At 38.2% G+C, this 24,124-nt stretch overlaps 1 protein-coding gene across 1 annotated transcript; it reads left to right on the plus strand.

Annotated features, from left to right (window-relative positions):
• On the plus strand, positions 1-24,124 carry LOC140236161 (gamma-butyrobetaine dioxygenase-like). Its single transcript, XM_072316128.1, has 7 exons — positions 1-235; positions 2,105-2,260; positions 11,961-12,106; positions 20,356-20,461; positions 22,018-22,217; positions 22,658-22,824; positions 23,479-24,124. The coding sequence occupies exons 1-7, from the start codon at positions 2-4 to the stop codon at positions 23,658-23,660; spliced, it is 1,191 nt and encodes a 396-aa protein (XP_072172229.1). The 5' UTR covers position 1; the 3' UTR covers positions 23,661-24,124.

Here is a 24,124-nt window from a genome sequence, read left to right on the forward strand (position 1 = left end):
CATGAATCAGCCGGGAGACACGATAGTTCGGGTGGAGCAGGCCCCCGATTGGTATGAGCTGACGTGGACGGACGGCTACACCGGCCGCTACCCGTTCGTCTGGCTTCGGGACAACTGCCGCTGTCATGCCTGTTATCACGCGAGTTCGAAAGAGCGATCGAGCTTGCTCTCTAACCTCGATGTCGACGTTCAACCCACCAATGAGGCGCTTACCAATGGCGGCCAGACTTTAAAGGTGAAGCCGACATTTTTCTTGTTACACAATTCCATTTGTTTTAAAGGAAACATGAAGGGAATTTTTACCTGACAAAGTACAGAAGTTCTTATAACTCCAATTTTTTAAATATTATTCTGCCCCATACTGTCTTTGCTGAACGCAATTCATACCCGTTGATATTGCCGAAAGTTGATTGATTGTCGAGTTCTACAGAACATGATTATCACTGATCAGGCATATGAGTGATACACGGCCACAACATCGACAAATTGAATAAGTTCATATCTATGGTATATCATGCTCGCATATTATGTTTCCATGGTATTTAACTTCCTCTGTTGTCTTTTCTGCCAGGATTATAGACAATATCACAGTTACATTAAATACAGACACAGTGACTTCCGAAACAAAACAAAACAAAACAAAACAAAAAATTGGGGTTTATGCTGTTGATAATGGAAATTATCATAACTAACATCAATTAATATGACCGCTAAGACTCAAATCACTTACGACAATAGTTTAAAGGAAATGCACTGTTTTTTTCCGCTCACCTAAAACTGTATATAATCATGTAATGTCAATGTATTCCTATTTTGCTGGTTCCATTTTCAGTAACTGGCAAGTTTCATCAATCTTTTCTTCTTTTTTTTTTCACTGTCGCGATGTTTAGAAGATTCAATTTGCTAATCTAAACTCAGTAATTCATGTCATTAAATCAAGCAATGATTTTGATAGTCTGCCTGCATGCCTTGTGTAAACTTGTTTGCGTTCCTTCTGTCAATTCTAACTAAAGAGCATCACAATATCAATCAATTTGGTTGTCTTGAGATAAACTATTCGTACATGTATCTTGCGCGCTTGCGAACCTGTGGTTTTTTTTTATCACGATTCAGTCAGCTTTGCTTATCACATGAGCACTTCTTGACGTTGTTTTCGTATCCCTGAAAATAAATATGATATCGCATTTCTAATGTTTTTATGTGTTCATTGAATAATGTGTTTGTGTTCACTTTATGCTGTGGAGATTTAACTGCAAAAGTGTCGGATTCGATATTTGTGACATGGCTCGAGTCCCTGGTTTCTGAGCGTGGCTATATACTCTGTTTACGTTTATTAATAAAACTTCAGAGATAAATGAATACACCAACGTATTTATAAATAGACATGGGATTTCGATGTGTGGAACTGATCGTTAATTTCCATGATATATTTTCATGTTATGGCATTGACAGTGAGGATGATTATAGTGAGAATGTCTGTACTGGGGTACATTTTTTGTTTACTTACTAGCTCTTCTCAGCAGCAAACTTATTATAAAGGGTGATTAGACTAATGAATATCATTGCATAATTAATTAATCGAAATACTCCTGTTCTTCTAGAATAATATGAACGCTATTAAACCGTCAGGCTCAGAAGCATGATGGTGATGCATATTTACTGTTATATTTCATATTTATCTTAGTATTTCGCCAGGAAGAGTGAAAAGTTAGGGCCTATTATACACATATAATACAATTTTTCGTTTGAGTTGAATTTCAATTTATTTCTGCATTTTCTTTTCAAAAATATGCAACTAGAATACAATAACTCTGATTTTGCTTAATTTTTCTGTAAGGAAGATCAAGTGTTCAAACAAAATTATTCAGTCATTTAGAAACATACTACAGTTTATACATTGTTACAATTTCACTTCCGCGACATGTTGCAGGAGCCGTCACAAGAAACATTCCTAATTCTGTTTCAGCTCCAAATCTGTGGTAATTAATAACATCTTAAGACCACTTTAATTGACAAGCGATAGGGAAAGATAACAGGAAAAAAATAGTTTTAGTGGGTATAGGTTACAGAAGGTGGAATTCTTTCTTGCATCTTTCATTCGTAGGTTAGTTGGCCTGATGGATGCACGAGTGATTTTCCCGCCAACTGGCTGTACCGCATGCGCTTTGAGAAGACCAAGTTTGACCCGGTCAAAGAACTGGTGCCGAAGCCGTGGGGGGCGGAGATGCTGCAAAATATTCCTCGATTTGACTATGATAAGGTAATGCAATCATAATGTTTGTATGTAAAAGAAAATTCTTTGAGATTTCGATCAATCCGATAACGTTCCTATTCGTTAATTCAGATAATGCATTTTTTTGTTCACAACACAGATTTCTATGCAAATTCATCGCAAAAGAGGCTACATTTTGTATTCATTGCTTTCAGCTAAAAGTATTAGGCCTATTCAAAAATGAATTTCATCAAACTGACCTGCTGTGCACTAATTAAAGGGTCAACACTTTCCACCACGATAAATTAGTCGTCACACTATAGTAATAGCAGAGCAGTTAAGCCCTCAAAATCATGAGAATTGTGCAAAATTTGACTAAAGCATGAAAATTTCACCAGTGTTAGTACATACCATAAGATTCATTTTAAGATCGGGAGGTAAGTCTGATTTGACCTCTGATGACCTCCAGAGGTCAATGAACTTTAAATATCAGAATATTGATGTTTGGAGGCATTTGTGAATGATAGGCCTAGATCTTGGTTACGCTGCACTAAATATGCACTTGTACTACAAATCTTCCGATTCCACAGGGCATTGACAGGTTTCTACCTTTGACCTCTGATTACCTTTAGTGGTCAATGACCTCAAAATACCATAATATTGATCTGTGATGTTATTAGTTAATGATGAACATGGTTAAGATGTGCAAAACAAGCATATCTGTTTTACAATGAAATTGTCTTCATATTCCAAAGAACAAAGACAGATTTTTACCTCTGACCTCTGGTGACCTGTAGAGGTTAATGACCTCAAAATATCATAACATTGATCTGTGTTGTCATAAGTTAATGGTAAACATGGTTAAGATGTACAAAACAAGCATATCTGTTTTACAATGAAATTGTCTTCATATTCCAAAGAACAAAGACAGATTTTTACCTCTGACCTCTGGTGACCTTTAGAGGTTAATGACCTCAAAATATCATAACATTGATCTGTGTTGTCATAAGTTAATGGTAAACATGGTTAAGATGTACAAAACAAGCATATCTGTTTTACAATGAAATTGTCTTCATATTCCAAAGAACAAAGACAGATTTTTACCTCTGACCTCTGGTGACCTTTAGAGGTTAATGGCCTCAAAATATCATAACATTGATCTGTGTTGTCATAAGTTAATGATAAACATGGTTAAGATGTACAAAACAAGCATATCTGTTTTACAGTGAAATTGTCTTCATATTCCAAAGAGCACAGACAGGGCTCTACCATTGACCTCTGGTGAGCTTTAGAGGATGTACAAAACAAACATTGTAACCCAGATGGCTACTAGCACATGAAATAAAGAATAGAATAGAATAGAATAGAACAGGATAGAGAGTAAAAGAAAACAGAACACTTCATCCGTTTTCCTAGTCACCCTGTGACGTCAATATGCCCAGTATTTTCCCTTCTTGGAGTTTATGAAAACGTTTATCTTCCTTCCAGCTATTTCCTTTTTTTGTTGTTGTTGTCAAAACCCCCTCTCCCAAGAGGAGATTTTGACAACAAAAGATTTATTCTATTGGTATTCTATGGTCATAGGAATTTATGAGTTAGACATTGGCTACTTTCCTCACTAGTGGTTAGTTCCGATGGCTCTCCATCCCCAAAGTTCCGAACCAAATTACGGGGAATGACATGATGGCGTGTTTTTACCCTCTGATCACCAAACATAAATGATCTTCTGAGCTGGAAGGTCGCCCTCCTGCCAGAATTTATCCCTCTAAAGGACTTTATACACTTGCAGATTTTTGCTTGGTCCCGTACCGACGGTGGGGCTAAGGGGAGGGGGGGGGGGATGGTCCTTAGCCCCACCAATAAGGAATTAATTTCTAGTGAATACCACACCCCAATAAAAGAGTGAGCCAATGAAATGCTTTAGGGGAAGGAAGTTTGTTAGTAAATTAGTTATAAAAAAAGCATGTTCGAGCCGAGAAATCATTTAGAGTGGCAAGCTGTAAATGTGAGGACCAATCCAATATCTATCCGCCTCTGTGGTCGCCGGCTTGGAGAAAGTCGTAAGGAGCTTTTGGGAACTTACACAATAATGACGTTGTATTCCAAAGAGCACAGACAGGTTTCTTCCTTTGACCTCTGATGACCTTGACAGTTCAATGACCTCAAAGTATCAGAATACTGATGTTTAGCATCATTGATTAATGGTAAACATGATGATGCTCTATAGAGAGCATTGGTTGGCCCTATTATTAATCTGGTCTGGTGCATACTGAAAACGGAAAAAGCATAATTAAAAAATCGACCATTGACCCTTCCCACTGCCCCGAGGGCTCCCCCCCACCCCACGCTTACAAAACACACACACACACACACACACACACACTCACATTCCGCCGCCCCTGTTTAGGTGTACTCTTTAGGAAAATTGAATATGGAATTGTGAAGTGTATGTCACCATGTCCCCGGGGAAGAAATTACACTGTATACTGCACTTGCAGATCTGTCAAACCTGTACCGCCCCACCCTGGAAAAAAGACAGCAAGTGACAAATGCGATATACTTCTTAGTAAAAGTGCGCTGGCGATTCCAATGACATATCTCAATAGGATTGATTTCTACGCCATATCTTTTTTTTTTCCAGGAAAACATCAATAAATCGGATTTGAGTAATTTGTCAACCCCCCCCCCCCCCGCTAAAGTAGGACAGTATATGTATATATATAATGACAATTGTCATTGTCGACCCTGAGGGAGAAGACGAATATATTCGCCGAAAATTTGCTCTGAATAAATAGCACTGTTGGACTGAAATGCATTACCACCCTACTTCGTCATCTTTTCTGTACTGGTACCAACACGCGGACTACAAGTATCATAATATATAATAATGTTTAGAGCACCAAACTAAGTACAGATTAATTGGCACGCTATCTTTTGAAGAGAAACAATACCTTGTTTCACACACGATGATAGCAAAAAGACAATGTTTGATAATCATCCGCTCGTGTGAAATCAAGCAGAAGTTTTTCAAAACATTTCAAGAGGCATCTTGGTGAGTTACAGTCTGTTAAGCATGTCAATATGATGTGAAAAACAAATTGAAGGCCACCTGCAATAGGCCACCTGCAGTACAGTCTTGCATTTTCCGACATCACAACAACTTCACGTGAAATTGATCAACACGTTCCATATTATACTCGTGATGGAGAGTGAAAATGATAAACAACAACATTGCAAGATTGGTGAAGACAACAGACTTGAACTGATTCCACGTAAAATACATAAACATACATGTATTTTAATTTCTCCATGCATTTTCCCATATCATTGCACACAATTGCACACGTATACTTGATATGGTGTTCAGCTCACGGTGTGCAGACTGAGCACGACCCGATAATTCAGAACCTTTGCCTGAGAAAGGATTGTAGCCTATCATACCTATCCCGCGAGTCAAAAACAAGCTTTCTTATCATCTCGTGCATCCTGTACTCTATGTGCAATGCACCCAAGCTTGCCTTCACCCAAACTGTTTAGATATTGCCAATGGAAGACTCTGATGATCGCATACAGTGGTTGTGCACCTGGAAGAACGATTGTCTGACCTCAGGATGTCTATCAAGTTTAGTCGTGGTGGAGATCTGTGTGCCGATCCGTGCAATGTAAGCTCAATCGCGTGCTTCACTGAAGACGCAGATGCTGCCCTGTCTTGAAAGAGATCGAGGGTCATGTTAAGGTCATCTAGACCAATTTCAGCAGGAGGTTAATTATCACTTGCCGGCAGAGAGTTTTAACCGGATCATTCAGGTGATATTACCCGCTGCCATTACCCTGATTCACACATTGGATGCAAACCGGATGGCGGCATATTGGAAACAAGCAATATTTGGGCAAGGGGGCATAACTCTTGGCCAGGCCCAATTGTTAAGGAGTATCGAGTATGAAGAAGACAATTAGAGCAAAGAGTAGTTCCACTCCTATTTGGAAGTGAGGTACCTAAAGATATAAAAAAAAAATGCCCCAAGTTGGCTGACTTAATGACCAAAACTTAACTGGATGACAATAGCAAGAACAGGATTACTTTATGGGGAATGCATGTTAGGCCTCACAGTATGTCGTTTTCTAGATGGTCCATGACGTCACTGTATTCTCCAGGACCATGAGTCAAGTTTCAAGTTTCAAGTTTCAAGTTTATTTTTCCACATCAGAACCATATATACAGCCCACGAGCTCGAAACTAGGTAGCATTGCTCCTGAGCTTAACACTAAGTTTAGGCAAACCAAGCCCATGAGAGGTCCACAAGACCTATACACTGAATAGATTAAGCTCACTGAAATACAAGAGTTTTTTTTTTTTTTTTATTGATTTTCAAAAACAAATCATACATAACATTAAAACAATCAAAGCAAAAAATAGAAATAAAAATAAAAATAAAAATAAAACAAAACAAAAGAAAACAAAACAAAACAAAAAAGCAGCCATACCAAGTATTTCACAAATAGTTTGTTCGCAAAAACCGATAAGTCCATTTTTGGTCTCTTTCTCTTTCTCTTTCTCTTTTTTCGGTCTCTGTCATAAAGTACAAACTAATACCTTTTAACTGATATATTGGTCACTACATATAAAGGTACATTTTTGAAGTTATGGTCAAAAGAGGCAAAAATTTTCTTATTATTCTCTTTATTTTTCTTGACCTTTAATCGCAAATATCTCCATTTGGCAAATATGGACTCATCGGTTTTTGCGAACATGTAATCTCGTACCGTGGGCCAAGTTTTCCTCGTGTCGAGCTCGCGGACCGCACAGCTATTGGGCCTATTATATTTGATGTCGAGCTCATGGACCTTGTTCATCTAGTGTTTAGGTCACAAGATGTATGACTCGTGGGCTGCGTAACTCATGGGCTGTACGACTCTTGAGGTGTTTGACTTGTGACGTACACCTGATGAGGTGGGCCTGTTGTTTTCTGGTTAGCATCTTTCACCCTTTCATCCAGTTCAAGGGACTTTGCCATATGCCTGTTCACATACTATTAAGCATCAACCTAAAATATGGTACTCATCTCCCCACCTTCCATGTTTAAGCGTACGAATATTGTCCAGTGCAAATTGGATAATGTTGCACATAACTTCATTCAAGCTAGGCTGCATAACTAACCATAAATATTATATTTGAGGTCACTGCCATCACTGAAGACACTAAGCTTCAATTCATTTCTGAAGTAATTGACCACTCACATTCCTGAGACCTTTTACTATGAACCAGTGCTCTGTGGAATATGCGTACATGCTTTGATTATAACGGCAAGGCGTGATTTGTACAAGATTAAACTTTTAGGATTAAACCAATGAAGCCAAACATCAATATTTGTAATCCTACACAAATTTTGATATTCTGAAAGTCTGACCTCACATTGTCCTTAGATGTCAAAGTTGGATATACACAGGGTAATGACCAATGTTCTGTGGAATGAGAAGACGTTTCTATTGTAGCATAAATTCTTATAGCATAATGCATGATTGCACACCAGGTATACGATTAACCATTGAATATACGTCAAATATCAATATTCTGATATTTTGAGGTCATTGACCTGTCTCAGTCCTCGGAGGTCAAAGGCAGAGACATGTAAATAATTTCCCTTGATCTGTACGAAAACGATTCAATTGTAACACAAATAAAATTTTAAGACATCGTTACGTTTATCATCAACCAATTGCACCAAATATCAAAATCTGACAATTTCAGGTCATTGACCTCTGAAGATCATCAGAGTTCAAAGGTAGAAACCTGTCAAGGATCGATGGAACATTGAGGCAATTCCACTGTAAAAAAAAAACAAAAAACAAAAAACAAAAACAAAAACAAAACAAAAACAAAAAAAAAACACACACACAAACAAACAAACATGGTTTTAGTACATCATTGCCGTGTTTATCATTAATCAATGACAAAATATCAATATTCTGATATTTTGAGGTCATTGACCTCTGGAAGTCATCAGAGGTCAAAGGTAGAAACCTGTCAGGGTTCTATGGAACAATCCATTGTAACAAAAAATGAGTTTTTAGTACATCATTACCATATTTAACATTCATCAATGACGCAAAATATCTATTTCTATCAAATTTTGAGGTAATTGACCTTTGGAGGTCATCAGAGGTCAATTCAGACTTACCTCCCGATCTTAAAATGAATCTTATAGCATGTACTAACACTGGTGAAAGTTTCATGCTTTAGTCAAATTTTGCACAATTTTTTCGGCTTATCTGTTCTACTATAATAAGACTGCAGTTTATGTGTTTGTGAGTGAGTGTGTGTGTGTGTGTGTGTGTGCTTGCATTTTAGAAATATCGGTAGTATTTTAAAGGGTTCCGTGAGGGGGGCAAGCCCTCACAGGGTTTAACATAATTTTGCTTCCTTGTCAGTAGTGCTTGTGAAGAACTTATCTTTGACACCAACTCAAAGTTGGGGGGGGGGGGGAGGGATCGTTGTGGAAGTATCGAGGATCATAAAAAGAGTTTGATGGCAAAACGTCTTAACTCCATTCCTAGGAAACACATAACGTTTTCAGAACGTTTCTTCAACTTTTTTTTTTTGCGGTTCCGTACGTCTTCGTCTACAACGGAAGTTTTAAAATCAAATGACGCCAGAGTTTGAACTTAGCATTCACCGTAAAGCAAAGTTAAAAAAAAAAAAAATTAAACGTCAATGGACGTTACAAAGTGAAAGGTCATTTACAAGATTTTTTGTAAACGTCATTGGATGTAACAAAAGTAAACGTCCATTACATATCCGCGTGTACAAAATGTTTTCCCGGTCCTATTTTTTTTTTCAATGTTTATTAAAGGACAAGTTCACCTTCATAGACATGTGGTTTGAGTGAATGCAGCAACATTAGTAAAACACATCTGTGAGAGTTTGACAAAAATCGGACAATCCGTTCAAAAGTTATGAATTCTTGAACTTTCTGGGGCCCGTTGCATAAAAGTTACTATTGTGGTAACTTTGTCATCCAATGGTAACTACCATGGCAACAATACTCAACATCCAATAAAAATCAAGAATTTCATGGCTACTTGTTACCATTGGATGGCAAAGTTACCATAATATCAACTTTTATGCAACGAGCCCCTGCTCAGTCACGGCTGGATTAGAAGACTACTATAGCTTGGGCGGTGAGTTGGCTCAGTCGGTATCGCGTCTGCCTCACGATCACGCGGCCCGGGTTCGAACCCGAGTCTGGACTGAGCAATGTTGTGTGTAAGCATACCGCCCCCTCTAGCAAGAGGCAAAACACTCTGTCCCTCGGATAGGACATAAAATAGAGGTCCCGTGTATGAGAGAGTAACAACTCATGCACGTAAAAGATCCCGCTTCATTCATTCATCGCAAAGAGCAGGGTGTTTAACCCGGTGAAGTGGTCCCACTTCACATCCAACTGGACCCCATGGAAGACCAGCTTAACGTAGCTGAATATGGGCCATCCAGCCATCTTCTCAGATGGAAAATTAACAACCAAACAAACAAACAAACATGTCTCACGGGGATTGTGTGCAACGATATAATGAAAGAATAAAGAAAATTCAACATATTTTCACTTTTCTCGCATAATAAAAGAACACTCGACTTCTCTCTTTCAGAAGGCAGGGGGGAATAATATTACCCTTAACATACGTCAGTAACAAGTCGAAGAAATCAATCTATGCACTTTATTCAAAAAGTAAATTTTGGTGAAATTCTCTTTTTATTTTCCTTATTATCGTTGTACGCATGTGACATCATACATTGTAGTAGTCTTCCCATCCAGGAGGGACTGCGCAGAAATAAAAAAAAAACATTCATAACTTTGGAACGGATTGTCGGATTTTCCCCAAACTCTCACTGATGTGTCCTACTAATATTGCTGCATTCACTCAATCCACATTGTATAATAAATATTATGAAGATGAACTTGTCCTTTAAAGGTGTTTAAAACGTTCAGTTAAAACCCATCAAAGATAAAACGTTTTCAGAACGTTCAAAATCGTTTTTTATTAGGTCCGCTGCTTCTTCTGTTGGTTTCTTTATCATGAATCTCCGTGCATATTTATAAATATTGAAGTAAGAAAATCTACAATTTAGAAAATAGCGGAAATCCATAAACACATTAAGATCTAAAGTAGTTAACGCTGGGTTCAAACTTTTCAACTGCACATAATGCCTTTTGCAAAGGCGGCTCGCAATGGACTCGCGCGCACATCACAGAGATGTCACAGGATCGGATGACACTCTCACAGCACGCCGGTCGCGCGCCTTGTGTGCGAGTCTATTGCAGCTCTCTGTCTGCGTTTGCTGAAATTATAGTGAGCTGCCTTTGCAAAAGGCTTCAACTGCGTTAAATATTCTACTTACGTTATTGTTCGACAGGCATTCACAATTTTAGGCTTAGGATTAGGGTACATAAATGCCAGGTTGTGCCTGTATAATCTCATAACTAAATAGCATGACCAATACAACCCTTACTTTTCTCCCATTACGTTTTTAAACGTTTATTTTTTTTTTTTTCTAAAAGGTTCTTTAAACATTCTCAAAACGTTTATAGAAAATTATAGACATTCCTGAAAAGGTCAAAGACTTTTTTTTTGTGCAAGTTTTCTAAAAGTTCTTAACACGTTTGTTGTACACATTTTAGACGTTCTTAAAAGGTTTTATTAACGTTCTAGAGGCATATGTAAGGTTCTCTAAACGTTGTGGAAAGGGTCAGAAGACTTTTATAGACTAACTTTTATAGACATTTTTCTGAAAACTGTTTGTTGAACGTTCTTGACGGTTTTAAAAAGGTTTTCTGGACGTCCGCAGATCGTCCACAGAAAGTTTTGAATATTCTTAAAACGATTTCTGACGTCTATAACGTCTAAAATGTTTCCAGCTGCTCCCTAAAAATATTGAAAGTTGTTTTTTTTTAACGTTAAAAAACGGTTTTAACATCCATTCGAAACGTTTTGAATACGTTGAAAACCATCCACACAAAGACGTTCTGAAAACGTTTTGACAACACTTCCAAATAACGAACTTGGAATGTTTCAAGAACGTTCAGAAAAACGTCCAATAGAAGCTGTGTTCTTGTCAATTTGAGATATTTGCGATCAAACCTTTAAAAAAAAAAGTATACTTAGAATACATGGGATTTTTTTTTTTTATCATCACTTCCAGAAAATCCCTTGTGTATATGAAACAAAGGAGTTTTATATGGAAGGCTTTACCATTTTTTTTCTTTTTTTTGGAGGGGGGATGGGGAATGATGTTCTTACTTTAAAGATGGTGTCTACCATTGGTTGCAATGATTTAAAAACTTTCGAGTTATCACATTGATGCATGTGTACAAATAGGTCAGTTGTACCACAAAACAAAAACCATTATTTTATTAAAATTTTGCAAGAAAGCATAAAATATAAGGAGATATTACTGTGTTTCTTAATAAACCATAACTGTAGACGGTTTATTCCACAAGTAGTTTTATTATAACTGTAGTTCACAATTCCATATTTAAGATTACTTAACATTCATTTATAATGATTAACTTTGCATTGGTTGCTTATATCCCTAACTCACATTTTGAAGCACTAAAGTTGGGTTTTTGTTTCTTCTGCAAAATAAAAATGGTAAATAACGCCTTTCAATGTTTACAAATTACACTTTAACCCATTTTGCGATCAAGTTCTTAAAATTATCTTGAAAGACTCGTCTCCTTCAAACTGTCTACAGGTGATGGAAGACCCGAAGGTGTTCAAAGACTGGCTGACCACCCTGGTGGTCACTGGACTGGCCCTCATACAAGGAGCGCCGAAAGAGACAGGGGTCATTGAGCAAATTGGAAAACATGTGGGACACCTGCGCACCACAATGTATGGGTGAGTGCTTCGTTTGTTTGTTTTACTATTACCAAGCACAAACAATGATGGGCGTTAGAGTAACAATAAATATGTGTTTCATGTATACAGCGGGTAATTTCAAACTATTTTTTTTTAATATAGATTACGTGCTTTACAAAAATTTTAATTGTACACACGCGCGCGCGCGCGCGTGCATACACACACAGATAATTATAAGCAATGGAAAGGATGCTTAATGAAGTGTCAATATGATTGACAGGTGATTTTCCACTCACGTCGGGCAAGTTTATGCATTATGCCGCTTTGAAAACGAGGGAAGTCCCTAACCAACTGAGAAAAAGAAAAAGAAATGTAATTTCTACGAATGCGAACATATGAACTGGTCTATCAAATTGAGCTCTTAATTGAAATTTACAGTTGAATAGAATTACAAATCATGAAGTGGGTGAATATAGACGTGGAAGAATAAAAACGGAAACAAAAATGAATATTCGTTACATTGAAGTACACATAAGCGGCGTAAGGTGTTGGTCACCCGAGTCAGGTGCGAGCGTGATACAATGTAGGAAATGCATAGTATACGCATAGAATGCCTGGCAAGATAAGGAAAATCGCCACAGATAAAAATTATATAAGAAGAAAGAATTTGAGTCTATGCTAGACTGAAGTATGAGATGATGATTCGATTACTTCTCTTTCCAGATTATTACAAAATATGGCTACTCTTATAAACGCATTATTGTATTTACTCTTGGAAAATTTGATATTATGAGTATTTTCAAAAAGTCCCTATTGTGGGTGGTTGTCCTGTCACACCCTGTCCAGGAGGAATTCAAAGTTTATTCGATGAAATTTGATTTTGAAAAGGCCAAGATATTCAGAAACTATTCAGAAAGTCATGGGACCAACCTCTATATACGAGGACTTGGTTTTAGGCCCTTTTTTTTTGGGGGGGGGGGGTATCTCACCTATTTTAAAACCAGCTTCCATCAAATAGAGTAAGTTTGAATTCCATCTAGAATTTTATGCTCTTTAATATTCCGTATTTGATTTCCAATTATCTCACAAAGAGTTAAAATCTTAATTCCTCCTTCAGTTAAAACTATATCTTCCCTTTAACTTGTCGTTATGTCAAGCAGTTGCAAATTGGCGTAGAGCCAATGAAGTACGGAAGCGAGGCTGCCAGTGGACGCTTGCATTCAGAGTCATAGTTGACGTACTTCATGTACTTACGTTAAGAAAGAGAGAACAAAGTTATTCTTGAAAGAAGGAAAGATATTATTCAGAGGGGTGAAGGTTCAGGTGCGAGTTTCTTCACTTTGTCTCCCTCTACAAATCAAATTTGTTAAGATCGCAACTGCTGATCTGTAAATTAACAAACATGTGGGGAAAAGGAACCAGTGGGACTCGAACTTGTCATCTACTGCTTTCCGGGCAGCGACACTACCACCAGGCTGTCCCTGGTTGCCGGCAGTGACACGATGAACATGGAACAAATACCCAAGCTCCGAAATTCCGACATTGTTATGTTAAGTAGTCCAAGGTGGACAAGGCATGAAATGAAAGAAAGAAAGAAAGATATTATTCAGAGGGGTGAAGGTTCAGGTGCGAGTTTCTTCACTTTGTCTCCCTCTACAAATCATCTTTCTTTCTGTCTTTCTTTCTTTCTTTCATTTCATGCCTTGTCCGCCTTGGACTACTTAACAATGTCGGAATTTCGGAGCTTGGGTATTTGTTCCATGTTCATCGTGTCACTGCTGGCAACCAGGGACAGCCTGGTGGTAGTGTCGCTGCCCGGAAAGCAGTAGATGACAGGTTCGAGTCCCTCTGGTTCCTTTTTCCGACATGTTTGTATTATTTACAGATCAGCAGTTGCAATCTTAACAAACTTGATTTGTAGAGGGAGACAAAGTGAAGGTTATTCTTATTTGCGCATAGTTCTCATTTTTAAGAGGCTGTTGATTTCATCACATGTCTTTTGCAATAATAACAAATAATACTCAATAATACCTCATCCACATGGTACAGATATCCTGTTGTGTTCTGTTTTGTTGGTGTTCACGCGAGTTGAGCTCAGTTCATCTGGTGCACTGTACTCATGTGTATCTCATACAAGTTTCGAGCAGTATTATCTCTGCGGGCTTCTGGTGACAAAGTTCACTATGATCATACAAGTACATCAGTCTTTCCATGGGCAAAGCTTTTTTGTTCTTTCTTTTCTACTATCGCAATGCCTCAGCGATCGGCATTGTCTGTTTTGAAAAATGCTGATTTGATTGTCACCGACTATGCAGATCATATAGTACGTTGTGACTGACTCGACCTTGGCAGTGCTCCAGGGGCGAAGAGACGCAGATAGCTCCCCTCTGCACCCTCGATTAGTAATGTTTAAAGTGGCACTCGATTGGCCGCCAGATAAAAAGATTCTGACACGATACCCAGGCCTACCCTATTACGAGCCGCGGGAACGTCAACCTCAACCTTGATGGCACGCATTCCGATCACCTATACACGATTATGTTGCCATCTGATCGATATACCGGTATATGGGCAAGCGGCTATCCTGCTAACGTTAGGTGTACGTGTTTTGTTGTTTTGTTTTTTTGTGTTTTTTTTTTTTGCAACACGCGGAAGCGTCAACAACAAAAACAACCACATCAACAACAACAACAAACAAAAAACAAAACAAAAAACTGCCAGATTTGTTTTTTTACTTCCTGCAACTTCCCTCGCTGTTGTTTTCCTAACGCATGAAAAAAACAAACAAACCAACAAACTGAAAAGAAAAAAAACTGCCAGAAAGGATTTTCTTTTTTTTGTTTCCTGTAACTACCTCCCGTTTGAAAACCTAGGCGCTACATTCTTACATGTGAGTGTACTATTGTCGAAAATGGCATTTTACAGTACTCGCAAGTAGAGGGATTGCAGAATTTAGCTTACCCAAGCGATTTTTTTTAATATAATGTTTATTTCGAGTTTCAAGATACAACAAGCAAGATGAAAAATCATACTCTCTCCTATGTATTATACTTAAGATATTATAGTTAAACGAATTTAGTTAATTTTAGCTGCAACTATTAGGCAGCAGGCTAAGGATGAGGATTTGATGATTTTTATACCATGCATGATTACATGAACACCCCATCCAATTCCCATTACAGCATTCTGTGGTGTACAAATTAAAGGACAAGTTCACCTTCATTAACATAAGGATTGAGAGAATGTAGCAATTTTAGTAGAACACATCATTGAAAGTTTGAGGAAAATCGGACAATCCGTTCAAAAGTTATGAATTTTTGAAGTTTTTGTGCAGTCACCACTGGATGAGAAGACTACTGCAGTGTATGATGTCACATGCGTACAACAATTATAAGGAAAATATAAAGAGAATTTCACAAAATTTCATCTTTTGAAAAAAGTACACATTCCCTTGACTCTTTACTGACATAATGTTATGGGTAATATTATTCCCATTGCCTTTAGAAAGAGACAGTCAAGTGCTCTTTTATTATGCGAAAAAAGGGAAAATATGTTGAATTTTCTTTACATTTTCTTTATACTGTTGTACTCATATGACATCACGAGCCTTAGTAGTCTCCTCATCCAGCGGTTCCAACACAAAGGTTAAAAAAAATCATAACTTTTGCATCGATTGTCCAATTTTCCTCAAACTTTCACTGATGTGTTCTACTAATATTGCTGCATTCTCTCGATCCTTATGTTAATGAAGGTGAACTTGTCCTTCAAAGACTCGGTACAGGTGGGATTCATGGGCGGCGCGATTCATTTGCCCACCATCAAAAACCACATTAGAAAACCACGACTTCAGTCGATATGCGACTGTGTGTCTATAATCACGTTACAGGAGATCAATGATGAAGCTATTCACAACTCATTTCTTGAATAATATCCCAGCTTGGTCAGTCTTCACTTGCCAATCTATCGGCATGCTATATAGGGGTTTGAAAGGGTCGGAAAGGGTTAATATCGTTTTACTTCAGATGAGGCTTCAGATTTCCAACGGTTTTTGTGAGGTAATGAGAAACCTTTTTATGAAACATACGATTCCAGGAGGAATTCAAAGTTTATTGGATGAAAATTGATTCTGAAAAGGCCAAGATATTCAGAAACGATGAGGTCCTATGAGACCAACTTCTCAATACGAGGACTTGGTTTTAGGCCTTTTTTTCTTTTTCTTTTTTTTTCTGGAGAGGGGATATACCTCACCTATTTTAAAACCAGCTTCCATTAAATAAAGTAAGTTTAAATTCCTTCTAGAATTCTATGCTCTTTGATATTCTTTAACTGATTTCTAATTATCTCACAAAGAGTTAAAATCTGAATTCCCCGCCTCAGTTAAATCTATATCTTCCCTTTAACTTGTTACGCCAAGTAGTTGCAAATTGGCGTAGAGCCAAGGAAGTACGGAGGCGAGGCAGCCAGTGGACGCTTTAATGCCTTAAAGGTAGGGGATACCTTTTACAGACCTCCCAAAATGCAGCGAAACATTAAATATGAACCTCAGGGGACTTGTTTAGGCCACTGCTGAGAAATTTGGAAGTCAACAGTTATCTGCAATTTGAATAATGCACAAAACTCAACTACTCAGTAGTTCTGTGTGTCAGCCACACTTAAGCCTTTTTGTTGCAGTCTTCTGTATTTTTTTAACTATAGACACAAATCTAAAAGTATAAGAGCTGATGTAATAACATATAGAGTGTGTGGCAAGAATGTATATAGAAATGTTTGTACGTTTTGATGAACTTTCTTCACAAAATATACATGATGGACACACATGCAGTGCGTGGGTCTGCAAAGGTAGCCTAGTAATGTACTGGAATTTACGGTGAGCCCCGAAAAAAATTCAGTTCAAAATCTAACGGTCAATAAAAATGTACTAAATGTTACCTTCCACTTTCAATACTTTATGGGAGTTTCTAAAATAATACTCTCTTCAACATACCACTGTATTTATACAACTCTTCATTTAAGGCATGCAAATGGGATTCCCTACCTTTAAGGGAAGAGTCATAGGTGACATACTTACATGAAGGGAGAGAGAACAAAGTTATTCTTATTCGTGCATAGTTCTCATTTTTTAAGAGCCTGTTGATTTCATCACATGTCTTTTGCAATAATAACAAATAATGAGTATTATACAACGTCCAAGTAGATCCTTGTCATTTGATTGGAGGGTTGTTGGTGACGTGATATCCAATAAGTGCTCCATTGTTGCGTGCAACTTGGTTCGATTTTTTCGTTATATTCCACGGTTCGAGAAATATTGTACCGTACTGCATGTACTGTGAGTTACATAATTGAGAATGCGTGCAGCTAGCGCTGTGTACATGCATGTAGTGCTAGTGTACGTATGAGCGCTAGCCTGCTAGCTGTAACTGCAGCGCAGTCGTAGACGACACAATCTCGTTTGTTTGTAAACAAGACGTCAGAAAGAGCATTACTGTCACTACATTGTAGTTTCGTTTTTTTTAAATGACGACGAACTTGCGGAATTGGTTGATGCCGCGGACTCGACGAACACACACACACACACACACACACACACACACAAATACAGTTTGGTGTGCATCGTCTGGAAGCGTTAGTGGGATGTGCTGGCTAAAGTAGAAGGTTACGGTAATGCAGAACTCGATAAGTTTCTGTCTCGTTATTATGGTATTGAGAATACATGCAGCTAGCGCAGTGTACGTGTGCGGTACATAAAGATCTACTTGGACGTTGTTTAAAACAAATAAAGAATGTTTCCATTCGTTCAGTGTACGAATATTTTCATTCGTTGACAGATTTTGAATGTTCCATTCAAAATCTGTCAACGAATGAAAATATTCGTACCACTGAACTCATAAACATTCATCATTGATTTTGTATAATATTACATGGACATAAATAATATCAATGATGTTGTACAAAAATCTGCGCTTATCCAAGCACTTTGTTTTCAAACACATGCACACACACACACACACACACATGATATGAACTCAGTACAAACATATCGTACTTAAAATATTTCTCTCTCCCGCAATAACCTGTATACCAGCACATGTATCGGGATTGAGGCCATTTTTTTTTTCCTTCGGCGAATTAGACTTTATTTACTTATGTTGCGCTCTTGCCTCGGAAACAATTCGACCAAACTGAGAGAGTTGTGTTCACTTCGAGGATACTTCACATGTCTTGCATTGTCGCAGGGTCCATCGATGGGCTTTGGGGGGTTTCATTTTAATTTCTTTTGTTTTCTTACGTTATAAAATAAAGCCAAATGCAATCAAGTCATTGCCGAAGACCCTTAATCCATGACCACCATGACCACGGAGGGTGCCCATTTAATTCGAGTATAGATATAAATTAAACAGTTTCAATAGGTATCGGACCATTTATTACTTATTAGGACACAGATAGCAATGTTATCTTTCTGATATATGCCACCAAAGTGGGCTCTTTGACCCCTCTTCCTTTATATTCTGCTTGTCTGATGAAATCTGTCAAGATATAGAGCGAACACCATCGGCGTGTGAAAGATACCTTTTACGTCCCTCGGGCCCTATACCCTCCCAACCTTCTTATCTCAGATTAAATATGTAAAGAAAATTAGATTGTGCCAATATTCCTTTTGACACAATAATGGTATTAAAATCGTTGCAGATCATCTGCTATATATTCTTATCATTTCAGCAATTCAAAAGGAATAATTTGAATTGGGTCTGACTTGCATTTTGTTGTTGCTGTTTTTTCTAACTATATGATTGGATTTCTGGCTTCAGTGTTCATTCCTGCTTTAAATGAGCAATTCTTGATTTTCTTGTAATAATGCAAATGTTTCATCCGATTATAATTCATAAAGGCATGTTGTTTTTTATCGTGTGTATATTTTAGTGATAATTTATGAAGTTAAATTATGTCGGTAATGGTGTAGTGGTGTCTTCACTGCATGGATACTGTGCTAGGAGCACCTTTTGTGTCATGCCTGATTGAGCCATACTATGTTTCTATATACATGTACTGACAAAATATGATTTGTTTAAAGGAGCTATCATGCAGTCCAAATACATGTTGGCTTATATTGATTCATCACACATTGACCATACCTTAGGTCCTATTATAAGATGACCAACATGATTATCATTCTGTATGTAATGTATCATGCATTTTGTAATAATATCTCTAGTATTTTTCGTTAGATTATACTTGGACATGACCACAAAAAAGAAACAAACAAATAAAAAAGCATTCCAGACCTTTAATCCTTGTTACTAATATGATCAACAAAGGATAAATTGCAGGAATACATTATTCAAATTATGTTCCTTTGTAGGGAAAGGCGCATTACAATGCCTTTAGTTCATCGTACTATAGTATCTTAGCAAGGATTTGCAGATGATGTCACTGGTAGAATTTTGGGTTGGAAGATTTTTTTTTTTTGTGTGTGTGAATGTACCCAATAATCTAATAAAAAATAGTTGTAAAATTTGTTGTGGATGTACCCGATAATCAGAAGAAAAATAGTTGAAACATCATTGTAAAATTTATTGTGGGTGTACCCAGTAATCTGAAGAAAAATAGTAGAAATAAATTGTAAAATATATGGCATGTGCTTAACTTAAATATTATTGCCCACACGAGCTATGTTGAGGAAATCATAAATAAACACAAGAAGTCAAAATATTTTACTCAGGGCCGGCGCAGTGTTTTCAAAAGTGTGGGGGCCCACTTCATGACTTCATGAGCTAACAAGCAAAAAAAAAAAAAAAAAAAAAAAAAAAAAAGGCTCATCTCTTCTCCCCGTCCACTTCCGACTTCCGGGTTTCTTCAGATGACAAGCAAAAACCGGGTTTCTTCAGCTGACAAGCAAAACAAACAAACAAACAAACAAACAAAAAAGGTCCTCAGCTCATCTCTATCCGGCCACTTCCGGGTTTCTTCAGCTGACAAGCAAAAAAAAAAAAAAAGGTCTTCAGACAAAAAAAACATAACCTTACCGCCGCCATACTTCAAGATCCCTATCTATTTTTATTTTAGTGCCACTTACATACTTCCGGGTTAAAAAAAAAAGTGTGGGGGCCCAAAGTGATGACACCTTATGTATTCCTTTTTATGGTGCACAAAAAGTGTGGGGGCCCGAGCCCCCACGGCCCCCACGGCTGCGCCGGCCATGTACATTACAAAGTATTTTTAACCGCAAATCTATATTAGAAACAGGGCTTTGCTGATTTGGTTTTTTTTTGTGTGTGTGATTCCATTGTTAGACATACGTTTCAGGTAGAAGCAATCGCATCGTCAAGCAACCTGGCCTACACAACGAAGGCACTGGGACTCCATGTTGATCTTCCGATGTATGAGTACCCTCCCTCCGTAAGTGTGGTAATATAAAATAATTTGTGTATGTGTGTTTTTGTGTGTGTTGCGTGTTTGTGTCTATGCCAAAATGCGAGTATTTTAGTGTATGTGGATGGATGCCTTTATGTGGGTTTTCTTGTTTTTTCCATGTGCTACATGTAAATCCAAGCATTAAAGCACGAATTTCCTTTAAAAAGTGGGTCTGTTCTTTTACACGGGTGATTATAGTGCGTACCCTTCCTTTCTGTCCGTTCGGCACTTTTCCAGTGTCCTCCCTATGAAATGTAATTTACAGTACGTGTACTAACCTGACTGTTAGATCCATGACGTCAAATTTACATTGGCTTTACAGAAAAAGAAGTGACCAATGGTGATATCTAACCTGCGGGATAAATCAGCCTTTTGGAGAAAAGCAACTTGTCTCCTCCTACATTTTTTTTTTTTTTTTTTAGTTAGTGAGTGTACATAATAGTGTACTATTATCCGATGAACGTAATCTACTGCATCCCGAATGTTCATACTTAATCACTTATACTTGTTATCTTCCCATGTGTTGAGACTGTAGTGCCCTTGTGAGCATATTGTTTTGTTGTATACTTACGACCCATTTTAAAAGTCAATTAGACTTTGGCAGTTCGTGGTATGACTTTGACATTCAACAATGCTTTTAAAGCGCATGCACAGGCATAGCGTCGCGATCAAATGTCAGTGCACACCCACACTGTTTATATCTTATGATGTAGACATATTGATAACCATATCATAAGGAGAACTTGATTACGCATCAGTTAAACCAATGTTAAACCTATCAAGATGATCTTGAAAGGCAGAGCGACAGAAGAGAAAGAGGGTGCATGGGTTAAATTACAGTAGAGTCCCGTTACAACGAAGTCCTCGGGACCGGTTCTTTCGTTATATTGACATTTCATTATATCCGGAGGTATTAAGCTTTCGAATACCGTGTTGTCCGTCCGTCCGTCCGTCCGTCCGTCCGTCCGTCCGTCCTTCCCTCCGCCCTTCCCTCCGTAATCGATTTTGAGGACAGCATAGCTCAAAGATTGTTTGAGGTATCGGAATGAAATCTATCATAATTTATTATGTAGGCCTATGTATGAGTGGATGAAGCTGTGCCTATTAACTTTTGGGTGCACATGATCAAGGTTAAAGGTCAAAGCCAAATTCTTAAAATGTCACCATTTCTCCCATATGTCTGCAATGCTTAAAGAAATTTCATGAAACTTTGAATGTATACATGTTAGTATTACCAGGTAGAGATTCTTTACAGCGAAGTTTTGGGCCTTGGTGTCGGTTCAAACGTCAAATGAAAATTCTAAAATATCACTTTTTCCCTCATGTCTCGGAAATGACTTGTTATCTTCATGAAACTGAGCATAATGCGCATATATGCATGTGCTACAATTTTAGGGTCATGGATCAAAGGTCAAGCATAAAGGGCCAGGTGAAAATTCTAAAATTCTGTATGAATGAAGGCCCTACTTGCAGTAATTTTAAAGCATACATACCTCCAATTTGATTTTTTAAATATTCTTCGTCTATTCCTACCAACGTAGGTCCAGATGCTGCACTGCATCAAACAAGTCGAAACAATAGGCGGAGAGAGCCAATACGCGGATGCCATGAAAGTTGCTAATGACCTCAAGCTCTCTGACCCGGATGTGTATCACACTCTCACGACCCTGAAGGTCGACTTCCGGCTGAGAGGGGTCGACTTCATCCCGTACCACTATCAGTTCGCTAAGCCTGTTATACTGTGAGTGAGGCTCTCCTTCTCACGAGTTCTTGTTGAGTTCAGTTTGTGGTTAATTTATGCTCGTTGAGGTTTTGCTAGCTATAGAGTGGTTTTCTGTTAAATTTGAATTGTAAGTGAGCTCAGTTGAATTCAGTCGATATCAGATGATTTCACTTGAGCTGAACTGAATGACTACCAGTGAAGTTTGATAATGCTGAGATTAGTTTTTCTTGGCGTTAGAGATAATTGGCAAACTAGACAGACTCATTAAACTAGCGGAGATATTTTCTGCTTTCTAAATACTGGTACATGTAACGGATGCATCCTAAAAAGAAAAAGTGCATGTGTAAGGCTGAATGGAAAGAATAAAACTCGACGAATATTATTGTACCTGTAAGTACATATATAAAATGTATAACTTTCTATACCCCCCCCCCCTCTTCTTTCCACACCATGTGTAGACTGGATGAAAGAGGAGAGTTCAAATATCTGAGCTTCAACAACGGCGTGAGGGCGCCCTACATCAACTGTCCTGTGGAGGATGTGAAGCAGTTCTACCGCAGCCTGAAACTATTCGAGAATAAAATCGTCTCCAAGGAGAACATGATTGAAATCAAACTACGAGAAGGTACTCTCACATCGATTCCACTCTAATACCGGCATGCCACTGTCTCAGCCTATTGTCAACAGTTTTTATTACACTCCGGCATGCCACTCAGCCTATTGTCAATGATCAGTGTTTATTACACTCCCGAATGCCACTCAGCCATTGTCAAGAGTGTTTACTGCACTGCATCGTTTTCCTTATTTTACTATACGTTCCTAACTTCAGCGAGCTGTAATGAGTCTTTTGCCGCTTCAGACAATGGCAAGTTCAAAGCTGGATTTCTGTGACAATTGCCGCCACAGTCTTGACATTAATTTACTCCTGTTTCAATTTTTGGTTAGCTCTTTATTATAACGCTTCAAGTTGTCGAGGCTGTTAGAAGTGTACGCCAGCTTAAGTGTGATATTGTTCATTGTGGGTGATTTGGTCACTTCCTTCACGCAGGGAATCCAGGACATTTTTCGCAATTATCATTATGTTTGCGGTCAGCATAGATATTGTACATAAGGACGAACCAGCATCCCCTATAGGAACTGATTGTTTCGAGACGGTGTAAGCATTCTTTTTCCTTTTCATTTCTTAGCTTCCTTATTACCACTCACTTTCTTCATCTTGAATGCTTTTCTGCGTTGATTTATCTTACTTTCACTTTATGTATGGTTCGTTTCCCCCAAGGCGACGTGGTAGCCTTTAACAACAATCGGGTGATGCACGGCCGCAGCAGCTTCAGGATGGTGCAGAACGAAGAGGACGGGAAGAAGACTCGGCATCTGGAGGGCGGATATCTGAACTGGGACGCCATCTACTCGCGTATCCGTCTATTGGAGGAAGAAATCAACGGCATGGTTGTTCTCTAGGAGACCTGGCTCGCGCTGCTGGGAATATTCCTCTCACCATACCTGCTCCTTCCGCAGCCTCCTATTCCTCCTAATCTCATTTGTTCCTCCTCCTTCTCCTCCTTTTCTTGTTCTTCCACCTCTTTCACCACCACCTCCTCCTCCTAGATCTTCTTCTTCTTAGTTGTCTTCATCTTCGTCTTCTTTATCCTCTTTCCTTGCATCACTACCGATCACTATCAACTCAGGCCCGACTCTGTGCGTGGGGAGGAGGGAATGTGATTGAAGAGAAGGACATTTTGTTCTTATTCTTTCATCCAGCCTCCTCTCCCCATAAAAAGAAATGAACCAAAGTATAAAACATACCTCTCATGAAATCCAGAGAGTCTTGGTTAAACAAGATTTTTGTTGTTGTTGTGTGTGTGATAATTCTTTATTCGAATTCCGTTCAATTTCATATCACAGAAACAGAAACGTTCACAGAA

This window comes from Diadema setosum, chromosome 12, assembly GCF_964275005.1.
Source record: "Diadema setosum chromosome 12, eeDiaSeto1, whole genome shotgun sequence".
Taxonomy (NCBI): domain Eukaryota; kingdom Metazoa; phylum Echinodermata; class Echinoidea; order Diadematoida; family Diadematidae; genus Diadema; species Diadema setosum.